Here is a 17,952-nt window from a genome sequence, read left to right as displayed (position 1 = left end):
CCTGAAATGAAATGGACTTAAGTATAGATCCTGATGCTTTACTTCATTCATTCATTCATTCATTTTCTGATGATATACTTTAGAAGCACAAAATAGTCATTACTATTTTTTTAATGACAAGAAAGGGAGATTTTTTAAAAAAGCGAATAAAAAGCACAATAAACTCTTTCAGAAACACAGAATCCAGGAAAACAAAACTGGAAGTAACAACTTGCTGCTATGAAACAAGTAATTTCTAACTTCAAAAAACTTCACTGATTATAAGAAACAAGTATAGCCAAGACTTAGCTACCAGATCAATACCAACTGATGAGAAACTAAAAATTCAACAGGCAAGATAAACTGGACTCTAATTGACAGCTAGCCCACTCTCAGTAAGCATGTAGTACACTGTAGCTTGCACATACAATTTTCTGCATAGGCCCAAACACAGTTTTGGTTCTCAAAGTGTCACATTCTTTGCAAGTCTTCTACCTAGGATTTCCACATCTGGTCTACTCCAGTTTTACCTGGGTAATACTGCCAGATTAATCTTCCTAATACATAAATTTAGTCATAACTTTTTTCTGCTCAAAAACCTTACTGAATCCCTCCTTCCCCACTTACTACTACTACTAATAATAATAATAATTAAACCATGCCAAAGCCTTAGTCCTTATAATCTGGCTCTATCCAGCCTCATTATCCTTTTTGCAATCTACAGTCTGGCAATTCATGAAGGTGAAGAGGTCTTACATCAGTGGAGGGAAGAGTACCCACCCTGATGAAAATCATGATTGATTTGCTTGCTGATTTTATATACTCCAGGTCTATACCCCTTTTAGGGGGAGCACCCAGTTATCCATACACATGTACCTTCTCTCTTAGTATGAACCAGGAACTCTGATGAAGTCTTCTTTCCCTCCATCCCTTGGTCACAGATCTTCACAGACCAGCTTCCTACCGGTGAGCTCTTCTGCCATGACTGCTCTATGATTTTCTTCCATGGAGGAAAATTCACACCGGTGAGTTCTAAGGGACTGAAACTGGTCCCTTGGGGTTTAGCTTATAGGATGTTCTTGAGAGGATTTATGGAAGGAATTCTTTCCTTGGTACTAGAATTTCAGAACATTCTCTGAACATCATATCACTAACTCGCTCAAAGTTCTTTTATGAGAAAGACATACTATTCATTTCCATGAAGTCTTGAGATTATAGAGCAGGGATAGAAGGAAAGAGAGGCAGAGGAAGGAGGCTGAGGCACTGTGAACAAAATCTCTGATATGTGGATGAGGAGAACATCTCACTACAGGCTACATTTCTTGTGTTATGGGGAACCCTAAGAAACCACAGAAAAGAGTGTCATGGGGCAGCAAGATCCACCCTAGAATTCCACCAATTCTACTTAACTGCTTCACAACATCCACCATTGGGGCATTTTTTTCCTTTCCAAATTTTTAACTCCTTCATTTCTATTCATCTTTGGTATTCACTGAGGCACAGAAGCAAGATTTGGCTGAACTGCAAAATTATTGCACAAGTATGGCCTGTTTAATTATTCAGAGTTTCATAAAGCAAAGTATGGATTATCTCAGATCCTGGCTGTTCTGCCTCTCTGCAGCTGTCTTGTCATTAATTTCCCCATGATGCAGTGGGTAAGAGAACCAGAGTGAACAGAATTCGACATATATTTATTATTTAAGCCCCTACCTACTACGTGGAAGACACCAGCGTAGGCCCTTGGAATATAGAAAATAAAGAGTTCCTACTGGAAAATAGAAGCCTGCTTTCCAGTGGGATATAAAACATACCATGATAAGCATAATACAGGGTAGAGAGTAAAATGATGCAAAGAAGAGATAAAAAACAAAATATATTAAGAATGAGAGAGCACTAAGACCTGGTAGGATCAAGGAAGGCTTCTCTGTGGTGGGAGCACCTCCTGGATTTAAGTTTCCTATTTGTTCAGAGTACTACCTCCATTATATCCTCCTGCCCTGCTTCATATGAGTATGGTGGTGACCCTGGCCAAAGCTAGGCTAGTAGAGTACCAGTTCTGGAAAACCTATCGGCCAGAAAGGTTCCGAGTATAGGCCTGGCAACCTGGCAAAGGGAGACATGGGGAAGTTAATGACAAGACCAACCCAGCCAAGCTCAGAGGCCCATCACCAGCTGGCTGAGAGGAACATCTGTTACTGACGATGTTGTTTGTCCTTTGTTTCCAAGAGGATTGATGACATCGCGGGATGATGTCTTTGACTTGGGTGTGAATTAAGTGAAGCAGAGTTGCATAAAGTCGTCAGCCTAACTCTCACTTCCAGAGTCATTGAAGTGATAAGACAAAAGTCAAGATGACTGGCAATGGCCTGGGATGTGGTGGATGACCTTGGCATCTTTGATGTCTGACCCAGCTCTAAAATGCTCCATAGTGTCTGCTTCAGCCACCTTCGTGGCCACTGAAACAATCGTTCTCATCTGCCCATTCTGCCAGGGGAAGCCTCCACATGCTTGCAGTAGACATCCTCCTAACTCACCAACAAGTTTAAGGCCTGTTGGTGATCCTCAACCTGGTTTAACCCGTTGCCAAGATGGTTTTTACCAGAGTGTGGCCACTGCACATGCTACAGCTTCTTGAGTCCCGGGTGAGAGCTGGGTGATAGATGGACACCAAAGATAAATGAGCAGCCCTGAAAAGGGTTAAGCAAGCCCTCACACCAGAGGTGCTAGTTCTCCCTCAATACTCCACACAACCCTGAAGATCACCTACTAAGATGAGGGAGGAAAACCCAGACCTATGAAAACAGGGATTCCTAAAGTAGTCTCTTCAGTTTAATAATATCATTCCTATTATCATTAATAATCATTAAAATTCTAGCAAGGAAGCAGCTAAAACCTTTGGCCAAGTTTGGGATTATTGTGCATAAATTATCTATAGTATCTTTATACCCTATTAGTAGAGATACTTGGGCATTTTCCACATTCCTATGGTAGTATCTTAATAAACAAGGCCATCTTCAGTATTCTTATCCATCTAGGATAATTCAGCATAGGGATGGACCGGAAGAGATCTTAAAAGTTTGTTACAGACCTAGGATTCAATATGAATATATTTCAACAACAGCTCCATATTGGAATAAAAACTCCCAACTTTCTTTGGATAAAATCAATAAGGAAAAGCCTAATAAAATTAAATACATTTTCTGGTCTTTTGGTGAAACCAGAAGTGTAAATACATGACTGTATTTCCTGCTAATACAGAGGTTTTCTATGCAAAACTACACCCATTTCAAATTATTTTTTAAAACTGTCCACATTTTGTGACTTGATTTTTACATTTCTTTCTGTATGGTGTCATTTTGCCTCATATATGTAAAAGGAAAAAAGGAGGCAAGATCATTAACATAAAAATAAGGTTCCACATCCAAAGCAAAATTGTCTAAAAAACCAAAGTGATGCCTTAAAGATGATGAAAAGACAAACAAGCTAAAATCCTGTGTAAGAAGACAAGAAGTAGCAAGGAGGTTATACTCTAGGTATTAGATCAACATGAAAAGTTTATAAAAGAAGATTAGACTAAACCACCACTAGTAACACCAGCTATTTTGATGTTAAATTGTTAGAGCAAAATCAGGATAAGCACGTCTTTTTTTCAGGAGCAAACACAAAAGAAAAGATTTCTAAATTTCTCGTACCTTGAAAGTCTGGTAGTGCCTGGTCATCAATCAGCAACATGGGCCTAACTTGCTTTTCCTGCACAAGGTTTCTAGCTGCTGTCAGAGAAGTGAATATCTCATGTTCAGCGACATCAAAATTCATTTTTCTCAGCCTCTCCAACAATTCTGCCTTGCTCTCCTTGGTTGTATTTGTCACAAACCTAATGGCCACAGGAGCAGTACGTAACCTAAAGACAAGAAAATGGAGTACTTTCTAAAGATGAAAAAACACAGCTTAACAAGTAGAACTGGGTTTCTATAATAATAAGCATTCACTTCTCCATACAACAGGCCCCTAAGGTACATGTTTTTAGAACCAAAAAGCTCACTTTATCACTGCTCAGACAGCTATCCATTCTCTTCTTTGACCCTCAACTTCAAGGACCAGCAAAATTATATCCTAGAAAGCTGCATCTATTCATCAGTGCTTTAGTGGTGTTCTCCTATTTTCTGAACTGCATCTTACTTACTGCAGAGTTTAAATTTAAAAAAGAAAAAAACAAGTTTGACAACAAATATAAAGTAGTCTCTTCAGTCACCACAGGTGACTTCTGAAACACAAGCAGAACCAGAATCAGAGGCATAAAGGAAAGGCCCTTGAAGGGTTACCTAGCTCAGTTCCTCATTTTTAGGTAAGGAAATTGAGGCCCAGAGTAGAAAAGTGACTTGCTCAAGGTCGTAAAGCTAATGAAGAGAAGAATGTGAAATGTAACACTTCTGCTTCTTATGGCAGGACTTTTGCTGTGAATCCTTAAGAATATGAGATTTTCTCCCCATTTACTACTAATTTTCCTTCAGCACCTATACCACTTTAACAACAGTAATAGTAACAGAAGCAAAAACAACAGACATCAGTATCACGCTTTTACAAAGCACATGTTATCTCATTTGTAGTCAAGACTAGCAAGATACAACTACCTGAACAGTTGAGGTAGAACATTCCATTTTTAGAGGCCAAAAATGTCTAAATTATGCTTTGATTTGGGTGATGTGATGTCATAGTCTGTCCTGTCCTTGAGACAGTAAGGTAAGAATCTAAGCTTTTTCATGGCTTTAAGTTTGAGAATCAAAGTAATTTTCTGGCTCCTGTTAAAAGAAAAATTTAAATGTATTTTTAAAATAATTTCACTTTTAGATATAATTAATTCACATTTTTTTTAAGTCTCAGAGACTTAAAATATTGAGGGTAGGGAAGAGATAGAGAAACCTGGAAATGGAGAGAATGAGAGGGGAGGGGAAAAGAGTGAGAGAATTTACCCAAAGGACACTACACCAAATTTATTTTATTAAATAATTCACTCTTTCTTAGAAATATAATTGTCCATGTGGTAGGTTTTCTGCAAAACACAATAACTTTGGTGTTTTTCCTTTCAAAAAAATTGATTACTTCAACAAAACTATTATCCTAAAAATGAACATGTGTAAGTATTGAAATAGTCACATCATTTTTAATGAGTTTTCACTTTTATTTTTACTACTCCCCCACCTTCCCTTTGCCTATTTGTTACTATAGAAACAAAAACTGGCAGTGCTGCTATTGAGGATTTTTTCCTTTGGAATGGAAATGTGCCAGTCCTTGGTATCAGAGTGATCTGCAGGTCCCTGCACCTCCAGGATCAAAGCCTTACACACCTATTTAGAGAAGTCATTATTTAGCCAAATACATTGACACCATTTTCCTTTTCTTCTCACCTGCAATACTAAAAATTAATTTTAACTTTAATATAAACAAAGGTTCTATGAAGACGCAAAACAGCCTGTGAATTAGAAGAACCTGTTTTTGTTACACTGTCTGGAGGCCATTTCCACAATCAGAAATTTCATCTCTTCTACTATTTCTCCTCATAGCTTTGGACAAGATTATTTGTTCTTAATTCCTGATCTGTAAAGTGGAAAAGCTAATACTTAGTTTACCTTAACTTATCCCTTCCTCTGAATTTCTACGGCACTTTATTTTCCTGACCTATATCAAAGAATGAAAATGATATTACTTTCACAGTGGTTCCCAAACTTTTCAAATCATGAGTAACCCTTTTTAGTGTCTTTTGCAGATTCTCAGAGATTATTATCCATTGACACATTACATAATGGCAAGAAGCTGCTATGGATTTAAGCAATGCTTTGAAATGAATTTGTATTTCTTTAATGACAACAGTAATCTAGATACGATAGAATAATACCACACACACACACATATATACACACACATGTATGTATACATGTATGTATACAAGCATATGTATATAAACCACGTGTGTGTGTATATAAAGCATTTATATATATATTACGTGTACATGTATATATGTAAAACATTATGTTTTGTGTTCCTATATGATTTACGTGTGTGCATACACACATACATACATAGTGAAAGGCAGTATGGTACAGAGGAAAGCACAAAGACTCAAATACCACCTGTCACTACTTGTATAACCTGGGCAAATCACCTAAGGTTTCTGAGCCTCACTTTCTTCATGGACTAGATGACCTGAGGTCCCTTCCAGCTCCAAACACCATCCTCTTCAATTTATGGTTCAAATATCATTTACGGAAGCCTTCTAATTTGCAGCCCATCAGTCTATGGCCCATAGGTTTTAAACCATTACGTTAGACAACTGAGCACCTCATGATAGCCTCTGAAGTGGTCTCATTGTGTCTTATGCCCAAATCTTAAACCTTTCACAGAGTTATAATCTCAAAGGAAAAGATCATATTTCTATATTTTTTGCATTCACAGCATTCAGCACCTATCTGGGGATGGTTGACTACCTCACAAACATCATAAGCATCTTTTAAACTTAAAAAACAAGCAAATACAACATTGTTAAGCATTGAGGATTTTTCAGATTTAATTATTTTAAATAAGAAAAAGTATCAAAATGACACAGGTAACCACACTGATTCACAACATCTGGTCTGGAGTTAACTGAATTCTGGGCTTGACCCTAAGTACTGTGGTAGGTAGCAGAGGAGTATGAAGCGGGTCCTGCCTGAAGGCCTACCTACTCATCCAGTTTACACAACAAAAGCCACAACTGCCAGTCTTTTTATTTTCAACTCTATTTAAACAAATTTAACACTTTTGCTAGGCTAAAAATATAAAAAAAAATGAAGCTCATTTCCAACAAGCTTTCTTATCGATTGAAATTTCCAGTCTTCAAGTTCAGTTATTTCTCTGTGGATATTCTATATTTAAGAAAGCTGACATTTTTTCTCACGACAGAGAAGTGAAGGGGGAAAATGATGCTAATTAAATCAAACAGTCAAAACACAATATTCAAAGTACCTCCCTGAGCAAGGTACTATGCTGGTGCTAAAAAAAATACCATCCCACAATGCTCTAATGTTTACAAAGCATTTTCTTCATCACAATCCTGTGAGATAGATAGTATAGGTATTTTCAACCCTATTTTACAAATGAGGAAACTGAGGCTTTGAGAGCTTAAGTGTTACAGATAGTACCTTGGCCATACTGCTATTTAAAGCCATATGAGCTTAGAGAAAAGTGTTTAAAAATATTACAATACATGCATCTTAGAGTTAAAGCCAAAGCAGTTGCCTTTTAGAGGGTAAGCTTATGAAGTGTCATCTTTGGACCATTCATTTAGTTAATGACCTGCCTGAGTAAAATGGCACTCACAAATGTATCTGTCAGCTGAACCTGGAGGAAAGCTTGCCTTTTAAGAGCGTCTTGTGCGCCTGGTACAGCTGCATCTTCAATGTGAAGTGTGCCACTGAGATCCACCAAAACAGCTTTTAATGTACGGCGTGCTGCCATCCTTCATTCCCTAGGAAGAAGAAAATGAAATTAAAAATACTATTTAGAAGACAATGGAAAATAAAAACTGATAACTATGCAAACACATGGAGAAAGATCTTGTTCAGTGCTAAGATTACTTTTATGGAAAAAACCCAAGTTTTTGAAAAGCAAGAGCTCAAAACAAATAGTAAAACTTCTTTCTAAACCTACTTTTCCTACAAGACAAGGATTAAAAATAAAAGAGAACATGCAAAAATGAAAGAGTATATCAAGATATTTAAACCATGTTTCACACAGATTAATATGCAGTCACTTATTAAATGTAGAAAACAGTAGATCTGAGAGAAAAGGGAAAGTACTAAGGATTTATCAAATTCCTATTATATTTGCTAAATCAAAAGGAAAATGAATGTTTTTTAGATCATATCCTGAAATCCCATATGCATATTTGCCACTTTCTGATGACATATTTAGGTCACTAAAGGAAATATAAATAGACTATAAATATTGCATAAATCACATATTTCCCTAAATTTAACAATGTTGTTCTCCCCTCCACCTTTTAAATGAGTGTGCAAATTAGGACACTTCTCTTTGATTCGGACCAACCACTCTCTTATGCTTCAAGGGTAGGATATAAACTGGGCAGATGATTTTATGGGCCATCTAAATCTAAAGTATAACATGAAGAGATAAATTTGATGCTACGGCAACCAAGGTCAAATTTCTACTCTAAATTAAAAGGTGGATATAGAATTATATTTATAAAACCCAGATCTTGTTTTTCTTGTATATTTTCAGAAACCAGTAAATATGGAGAGGGAATTCTTATATGAGACATTTCAGATGGAAAACATGAGACAGAGGAACCTGATGTCTATTTAGGTTCTTTCAAAAGTCACCCGAATCAAAAACCTAGATCATATCCTGCAAAATTTTTATAAAACACTTTATCAAGTAACACAGGCTTAGTACAATTATTATGTTTAAATCAAAACATCTTTCCTCTTTTCTACTGTGCCCCTCCATATAAATAGCACAGTTTTGTCACAATAACACAGACACATCAGAGATATAGCTAGAACCTCAGTTTTAAAAACAGTTATTATGAGCCAAAGGACAAAGGCTGAACTAAGAGTTTGAAGACTTAAGTTTAAATTCCAGCTCTTTTACCAACTGGCTGTGTGACCTTGGACAAGTCACTGACCCTACACTTCAGTTTCCCTACCAATAATATGAGTGGGTTGGACTAGGTTATTACTAAGATCTCTTCCAGCTCTAAAAATCATAAAATTCTATAAATAGGGACTATTTGTACTTGTCTTCTTCCTACAAGTATATTGGCAGGGCAAAAAGAAAAGACAATAAATGTTTGCCTTTATCACCAACACAACTTTCATTTTACTACATGAGGATCCACAACAAACAATAAATTATGTTTATGAAACTCACTCTTCTCTACTAAGATTTCGTTCAGATCTTGCACTTCACATATTTATGAACCACCCACAGAAGAAATTCATATATCCACCAAACTCTACTCCAATAGAAGAATCTTCCCTTCAGAGTAGATTTACCCAACTATTTTCTCTCATGTAAATATTTTTCACTTACAAGTTACTGGTGCCTAGGATTATTTCCCTAACTGCCAGAATCCCTTGCAGAGGAACCATAAAGACTAAGGAAGCTGCTTCCTTGCCAAACTCCCCGTTCATCACAACCAACCTTTGCTTAATGCTGAAGGCAGGGCAACAGAAAGGCAGTAGCAGGCAGCTAGCTGTTGCTCAGAACTTGGTATCATAGAAACTATGCATAAAGGTCATAAGGTATAGGTGAAATAGTATTAAAACTGGTTCTCCTACATTATGAGTTAAAGGTGAAAAGCAATCCAACCACAAACATTTAATAAGCACCTACCATATGCCAGGCTCTGGGGATAACAAAATACATATGAAACTGTCTCTGTCCTCAAGAAGCTTATATTCCCCTGGGGGTGATAACATGTACATATTTGAGTGTGTAGAAAAGAAACAGAAGATAACTTCTTTTGGGAAAAGCATAGCAGCTGGGAGAATGAGAAAAAGCTTCATGTAGAAAAATGGTATATGAGTTGAGTCTTTAAGAAAACCAGAGATTCTAAAGAAGAGAATATTCAAGGCATGGGGGAAAGTTACTGCAAAGCCATGGAAATAAGAAACAGAGTAAGTAAGAAGTCCACCAATATGGCCCAAATGGGCCTTACTGCAAGAAGGGAATATACAGTATGCAATAATACAATAAACATGGAAAGGTAGGTTGAAGCCAGGTTGTGATAGGCCAACCAAACTAGGGAAGTGTGTATTTAGCCCTAGAGACAACAGCCAGACACCGGAATTTTTTTGAGTGATGTAATCAGATCTTTTAGGAAAAACACTTTGATAGCAGTGCAGAGGATAAATTGGGATGAAGGAGAAATCTGTGGCAAAAAGACCGATTAGGAAGCTCTTGCAACAGTCCAGGCAAGATGTGATGAGGGCCTGAACTAGGCAGTGGCCATGTGAGAAGAGAAGAAGTTAGATTCAAGAGATGTAGAGGTAGAATGGGTAGTATCTGGCAAATGGTTATGTGACAGAAGGGAAAGCTGAAGATGAATTAGAAGTTATGAACCTGAGTGACCAGAAGGATAGTGGTTCCCTTGACAAAGAAATAGAAGGGCTATGCAGTTCAGAAGAGGGGTGGGTGTGGAGGAAAATATGAGCCTTGTTTTGTACATGTAAATGTTAGAGATTTCTATTGGTCATCCAGTTTGACTGGAAGTCGAGTGAGAAATAAGGACTGTACAGATCAGTGAGTCATATGGAGAGAGAATAATTAAACCTGTAGGAGCTGATGAGATAAAGAGAGTGGGTTAGAAAACAGAAAAAAGGAGAGCTTTTGTGTGTACCCATAGGGGGCTGGATATAAATGAAGAGCAAGCAGAGGACACAGAGATACTGTCAGATAGCTGGAAGCAGGAGAGGAGCACCAGGAAACTCCAACAACACCCAGAAGGACAGGCTGGTCAGCAGGGCAAGAATGAGAACTGAGATAAGGTCAAAAGTTGGGTAATTAAGAGATCACTGGCAACTTTGGAGAGAGCAGTTTTAATTGAGTGATAAAATCAAAAGTCAGGCTGCCAAGTCCTGAGACACAGAGAGGGAAGGAGAGTAGGAGGAGCTCAAGCTTTTATCTTCTTAGTGAAGTTTGACTTGAAGTCTTCATCTGAAAGGGTGGAGGGAAGGAGGGAGGGAATGGGAGGCTGGAAGAAAAAGGAGGATGTGTGGAATAGCTTCTGTGAAAGATAAAAAAAATCAAAAAGGGAGTCATAAAAAGATGACCGTGCTACAGTGAGGATCCCAGGGAGACTGGGTAACTCCAATAATGGGAGTGATCCAGGTAGGGGCTGGCAAGGCATATGTGGGAAAAGAATAAGGAGGGTGGATTGGAGAGTAAGGGCTGATTAACTATAGGGTCACTATTGAGAAGGGAAGAAAGTAAAGTGAAAGCAAGTGTGATGGCTTGAGAAAATACTGAGGGGTTTTATGGCTTAGAGGTTTCCCATGTCCAATCTCTAGCTAAAGCCTTGGGATTTTACCTTTGTAAAGGAGCTTCTCTCCTCTGGCACTGCAACCACCCTGGTGCAGGCCCTCCTCACCTCATGCCTGGATTGCTACAAGAGGCTGCTGGCAGGTCTCCCTGCCTCAAGTCTCTCCCCACTCCAGTCCACCATTCCCTCAGCCATCAAAGAGATTTTCCTAAAGTGCAGGTGTGACCAGGCCACTCCCTGACCCAAACTCCAGTGGTTCTTTATCACTTTCAAGATCCAATAAAAAAATATTATGTCATTCAAAGCCCTTCATAACCTGTCTCTGCCCCGCCACCCCCCATACATAGTTTTCCAGTCTTCTTCCACTTTCCTCCCAATCCACATGATCTAGTGACACTCACCTCCTTGCTGTTCCTCACACAAGAAACTTCATCTCTGGATCCCAGGTCTATTCACTGGCTGCCTCCCACAGGTGGAAAACTCTCCCCTCTGCTCCTGGCCTCCTGGCCTCCTGGCTTCCTTCAGGTCCCAGCTAAAATCCCACCTTCTAAAGAAAGCCTTTCCTGATGCCCCTCTGTCAGCTATTTTCAATCTGTCCTGGACACAGCTTGTTTATACATGGTTGTTTACATGTTGTCTCTCCCATTAGCTTGTGAGCTTCCCAAGGGTAAGGGCAGTCTTTTGCTTTTCCTTGTACCTCCAGTGCTTAGCCCAGTCTCTGGCACATTGTGGGTGCTTAAAAAATGTGTGCTGACTGATTTGAGGACAAAGAATAGATTTAGGAAGAGTTAAGGTACAGGAAGAGATGAAAAATGGAAGGTTATGATCAGATAAAAGGATTTCAGACTTTTTGATCATGGAAGTAGAACACTTAGAGATAAACTCAGATAATAGAACACTATAAATATATATATATAAAGAACGCTAAGAGATAAACTGAATTAGGAACTTTGGGGATTTGTGATTTTGTTATCTTCTCATACAGACAGCGAGGGCACCAGATGAAGACATTATAGCTCATCAGCAATGCATTTGTCATGATGTAAGACTGAATTTGGCTTCATCACAATATATCAAACCCTATCCTGGATTTTTGACACAATAACTTGTAATTTACCAATCACACCAAGGCCAAGTATTATTACTAATACTACATGAGTTTAGATATCAAAAGGAATAAAAATTTAATGACATATTTTAATGCACATGCTCAAGGAGCTACTTTTTCATTCTAAAAAGTGGCTATTTTAAAAAATGAAGCAGCTGTGACTGAAATTCTTTCTCTACTATAATGTAAGTTCTATTTGCCAGAATCATCAGAAAAGGTAGTTTTTTGGTTAAATGAAAACTGACCAGAATTTCCTTTTTATTTCTCACAATACTGCTGTCCACTTGAATTTTTTTTACTGCCTTACTATAAATTAAGCAGTGGAAAGAGACCTGGGGTTAGAATCAGAGCAGCAGGGTTCAAATTTAAGTTATCAGCATGACTATGGATAAGTAAATTAGTCACTGGGGCTCAATTTCCTTATCTTTAAAATTAGGGGACTTGGATCAGTCCTTAATTCTATAATCTTGTGATAATCATATTTTAATTCTTCTTTCACAACTCAGTATTTTCCAATGACTTAGGGTCATAAAAATCAGTCTTATTATTCTTTTTTTTATCAAAAATGATGTTGCTTAGTTGATCACTCTCCCCATTCACAATGATTCATTACAAATGAATTTTAGTTTTCTAAATCAAATCACCTTAAAAGGATAATAAGTATTTGCTATCACTGAATATATTCAAAAGAATGTGCCCTAACTCTGAAGACAAATTTAAATGAGTTCTAAGACTGGTTTGAAAAGTGAATGATAGCATATATAAAATAAATATACAGGACTCACACTGATTACTTTGGGTAGCACTCATTTCGAAGTGTAAATCAGGATATATTTGTTGCTTTTTTTTTTAAAAATCTTGTCTCTAGATTTCTTCAGTCATTTCGTAGATAAAAATAAATACAGGAGATTAGTAGGAATTACCAGTGACCCCAAAATATCATCTGGAAATTGTATTTTTAAAAATTTCTAATTTAGCTTTTTTCTTATCATTTAACTTCCTTTTCCCAAAAGTAAAGTGCAAGAAAAAAAATCTGATTAGTTGATCTGGATAATCAAAATTTCTAAATAATTCAGTTTTAACTATGCAACTTTCCCCTCTTCTGAAATTAAAACATTTAAAACAGAATCACCCGCAGAATCTCCTAGTTAGATAGAACTGCAGAGGCTTCTGGTCCAACCTATCATACCTGAACAAGAATCCTCTCTAAAATGTATCTGACAAGCACTCATTTAATATACATTCTTAACATTATCCTAAGAAGGAGCAATAATCATTAATGACGAGAATACCCAACCATTACTTTTCCAAAAAGAGAATTGCTTAACAGGCTTCAAGGACTGAGGATACTCCTAGAGATTCCATTTAAATGTTCCATCATGTTAAAATGTTGAAATGGTCTATAAAAGTATTCAGATACTACCTTTGGGGCTAAATTTAATAACTATCCCATAAAAGATAAGACGACTTAAAACAGAATTATGTCCTTCATTAGATACATAGATATACTTATTTTGCCTTTCCAAATAAAATTAATTTTCAGTTCATTGTAGTCAACCCTTCAGGATATAAAATTGAGTCACTGGTCAACAGTAAATATCATTTCAGAGTAGGCAGGCAAAAGACCAGAAAACAAAATTAAAGAAAACTTTCTTTACCATATTCCTCACAATAGTTAAATCTCTAATTAATGAAAAATGGATATTAAAAATTATTACTTTAAAATTTTTTTTGAGGGTTAACTATATTTAAATAAAGGTATTAACTATAAAAATTGTTTTAAAAAAATAACTGAAAAATCAATGAAAATAAAAAGAAGACAGTCCTATTGGATACTCCTTCAATATGTCAAAGCATACTGGTATCATACCTATCTTCAAAAATCCAGGGTTAACTTCCACACAATGACAAATCAACAGAATAAGAATTTCAAGTACACCTTTACTGAAATGCCTACAGCATTTGATCACAACTACAAGTAACAATTTCAATTGTTGTTAATTATACAGATGAGAAGAGGGAGGAAGTAAGTTGACCACATACAGTCAGTTTATGAGATTCCAGCGGAAGTTTTCTGACTCCAATTCCAATGTGGTTTTTCAACAAAACCAAACTGCTTGCATGGGGAAAAGCTGCTAATCCTGAGGCCCAAGGCTCCTCACGTGGGGACCTGATAGCCGAGGAAGGCTAAGACATCTACACACTGGTCAAACTAAATCAACCAACTTAAGACAACAGGAACTCAAGAAATAACTAAAGACAAGACCCAATAAAAGACTCCAGTCAGGAAGGAAAAAGAAACAAAGCAGATGGCCCACATCTCTGGAAATGGATAGGGAGCATCTGATAAACATCTCCCTTACTCTAATTTTACTATACTCATATTTCAGAAAGTCAGAATTTGTTCCAATGGGTTTGATATATCTGGGAAACATTTTGAGCAGAACTTGAATTCTGAGTTTTTTCTGTTCAATTTCTTCTGAAAAATCAGGAATACTGGGAAACTGTACCATCTCACAATAACTCACAAGCTGCCAGCCTTCTGATGCCCACTTCCAAAAGAACATTTCAGGTCGTTTTCAAAGTAAAGTGCCATATTTATTGTATATCTTTTGATGCAGTACAAGATGAGAATGGAAAAGAGCATTCTGAACCACTCCACCCCTACTCCCACTTCCTTTCTGCTGTGGCCTCCACTTTGGGTCTCAGAGGCTCCAGGATGTAGGTTGCTCAACTTGCTCTCCTGGAGAACCACTATTTATTGTATTTATATACTTCTTAATTAATTAACATGTATAAAACTGTGCTACCGATTTTTTATTAAGTTCCTATCTTTTTGTGTCACTGACAAAAGTTTCTGAGCATTGTGCCCCAATCCGATTTTCTCCATAAGCTCTCTGTCTTTTATTGTTTGATTTTTGCATAGCCCAGTCCTTTGTGGGAATGTACATGTCACATTATAGTAGAATTGACTGTACTGTTTAGCTGTCCAAGCCATTACTAGATTGTTGCAACTTGGATTTTGCCTCAAAGAAAACAAAAATTATAGGATGAGGACCCTTTTTGTGGATATAAGGATGTGTGTGGTGTGCTATGTGTGTAGCTACGTAGGCTATGTGTGTCCACATAGGTCTGTCTAGACGTGGGCTCAAAGGCTATATAAGTATCTCTGGGGTCTTCCCCACCTACCCTTCTCCAAAGGGCACTTTGATTCCTGCAGGATATTTGCTCCAGAGGCTACTACTCCCATTGCTCTCCCGAGAGAGAGTGGATCCCAGTCTAGACTTACATCTATCTGCCCCCCCTAAAGGCTATTAGTCTAGAGAAAATAATTTTTAGGTTCAAGCTGGATTTCTGATCACTATTCCTAATTAGGGAAAAGAGTGTCCCCAACCTATACATCCAAAGTTTAATTCCCTTCCCAACAAATGCCAGTTCCACAATAACTCATGTAGCAAATGAGCCAACCCATTTATCCAAGTGGATTGCAAAACAGTAATCAGAATAGGTGTACATATAAGAGTATACCAGATAATACAGAGCAAATGAGTTCTCCTATTGGAAACTAGACAGCTCAGCTTAACTGAGAGAAAGAGACCCAGACCCAAGGGGAAATTCCCCTAGGTTTCTACTATGACAAGCTGGGGATCGGGAAATGATAAAGATGCTGGTTCCTCTACAAGTCAGCTTCTAAGACTGTTCACACCAAAAAGAACTTGTAAGCTTTTCAAGTGTATGTCTGGTTGAAACTTAAACATGTTGTTCTAAATCTTTTACTGAAATAAAAGAAAAATGAATTCTCTACTTTTCTCACTCTAGTATAAAAGTCTTCCAGACTCAATTTGAACTGTCAAGCAAAAAAAAAAATAGCATTTTATAAACATTTCAAGGTAGATTATACAGTAATCAAGGCCTTTGTAAATTAAGGTTGAGGGGTGTCCAGGTGGCATGTTGGATAGAGCACAAGCTCTGAAGTTATTAGCAGGACCTGAGTTCAAATCCAACCTCATATACTTACTCTGGGCAAGTCACTCAACCCCCAATTACCTCCCCAAAAAAGTAAAATAGTGCTGAAAAATTAAGTGGTCTGTCCATATACTGACTGCTAGGATTCTAACCCAGGTCACAATTCTTTCCACTGTAACCCAGTGTCTTTCAACAGGATTTAGTATCCTCCCTCTTTGTCTGCAGAACGCTAATCGGCCAAATCTAAAAAAAATTTGGGCATCTATACTTAGTAATTGTTAATAAAAACGTAAACCCTCCCCGGTAAAATTAGATGGAACAGCCAGAAACTATTGAAACAGTGCACACCCAGGAGCCCATTTAGGATCTCTTGACTCTCATTTTCAGCTCTAAGGGGTCAGAATTCAAAGGCCATTTTGACGGTGGACATACGGACTCCCCTGGTGATAGAAGCATTTGAGTCCAGCGATAACACTGAATTTTGAGTCAGGCTAAAATTCAAGTTCTGGCTCTTACTGCCTACGAGCCCTTGGGCCCTTAACCTCTGCAGGTCTCTGCTTCCTCCTCTGTAAAATGACTGGACTACATAAGGGGCAGGGTCACCTCCAGTTCTACGTCTATGCCTTAGAACATCACGGATGAAAACGGAAAAGACATTAGCAGGCAGCACGGAATTCTGCTCTTCCACTGAGTGACCTTGGGCAAGTCAACTTCCCTTTCATCAATTTCCATGGGATCCCGAAATAACATCCTCATAATAATTCGGGGCCCTTCGGGTTCCGGGTCAAGGAAAGCAGTTCGGGCTCGTTCCTACACCTACAAAGGCCCCACATCAAGCCCCAGACCCAGCCTCAAGCAGGGCTCCTTCTCATTCTGCTCGCTCCCACTCTGGCTGCCTTCTCACCCTCTCACCAAGGACTTCAAGACTGGAAAAGCCCTTAGCTTTTTCCTAGTCCAGCGCTCTCATCCCACAGATAAGGACACGGCAGCCTGCAGGGTACGGCCGACTTGTCCAAGGTCTGACGCACAGTAAGTGGCCACGGCAGAATTGGAACCTAGGACCTCTGACTGCGAAGCTGGTTTGCAGAAGGCTTTGCTGGCCATAAGCCTGGGAATGAGCCACTACAGGAAGGGATCCGCTTATTTTACCGGGGAGGAAGCCCGCGGGCACACAGCGAGCGAGTAAGGACCAGCCCCAGTGTCTTTCCCAGGACTCCCAGGCTGGGGTTCGCTGCAGCACCCCCTCTCCCCGCGGAGATGGTACCGCCGGAGCCGTCCTAGCATAGAAATCGACGGACCGATCCATTCGCGGGAGGGGGGGGAAGGAGGAGCTGGCACCAGCCTCTAGCGGGGAAAAGGAAGCTCCGACAAACACAGCCCTTCCAAAACAAAGCAACAAGCCAAACCCAGGGCCAACCGCTACCGCCTCTGCTATTTCTTCGGTCCCGATGGGGCCCAACGAGAACCCGCCAGCCGCTGGTTTCGGAGCGGAGAAAAGGACAGACCAGCAGCGGCCGCACTTTCTGCGCAACCCCGGAAGTTACAGAGCGGCAGAGGAAGTCCCGCCTTCCTCCTGGTGAAGTTCCGTTTTTAACGTCACTACACTTTAAAAGTCCGAGTTTCGGCTATGGAGGATGCCTTTTGATCAATTGATCAATCAATTAAAAATGAAAATCAATTAAAATTTGTTAGGCGCTTGCCACGTGCCCGGGAGTATGCAGGGGTGGGGAACTGGCAGCTTGGAAGCCGCTTGTGGCCCTGCAGGTCGCCCTTGAGCTCCTAGAGGGCCCCATATGGCCTCTGCGCCATAGGTCCCCCACCCCTGGCGTATGCCAAGCTCTGGGGATACAAAAAGGAGGCA

General features: G+C 38.9%; 1 protein-coding gene across 7 annotated transcripts in view; it reads right to left on the bottom strand.

Annotated features, from left to right (window-relative positions):
* The window catches only part of HDHD2 (haloacid dehalogenase like hydrolase domain containing 2), a 35,893-nt gene extending 18,238 nt beyond the window's left edge, over positions 1-17,655 (bottom strand). Inside the window, exons 1-3 of one of the 7 annotated variants that reach the window (XM_072605211.1) lie at positions 17,498-17,655; positions 7,333-7,480; positions 3,672-3,880 (exon numbers count right to left, since the gene is read on the bottom strand). In XM_072605211.1, the coding sequence (XP_072461312.1) occupies positions 3,672-3,795 (124 nt within the window). In that variant the 5' untranslated portion in view covers positions 3,796-3,880; positions 7,333-7,480; positions 17,498-17,655. Of the gene's footprint in view, positions 1-3,671; positions 3,881-4,610; positions 4,630-7,332; positions 7,481-17,389 lie in introns of those variants that run through there. The other 6 variants (XM_072605208.1, XM_072605209.1, XM_072605210.1 and 3 more) reach the window with 6 other exon arrangements.
* Between the last annotated feature and the right edge of the window lie 297 nt (positions 17,656-17,952).

Source organism: Notamacropus eugenii, chromosome 4 (genome assembly GCF_028372415.1).
Source record: "Notamacropus eugenii isolate mMacEug1 chromosome 4, mMacEug1.pri_v2, whole genome shotgun sequence".
Lineage (NCBI taxonomy): Eukaryota > Metazoa > Chordata > Mammalia > Diprotodontia > Macropodidae > Notamacropus > Notamacropus eugenii.
Note: the sequence above shows the minus strand (reverse complement) of the source record. Positions and strands in the feature narration are given on the sequence as shown.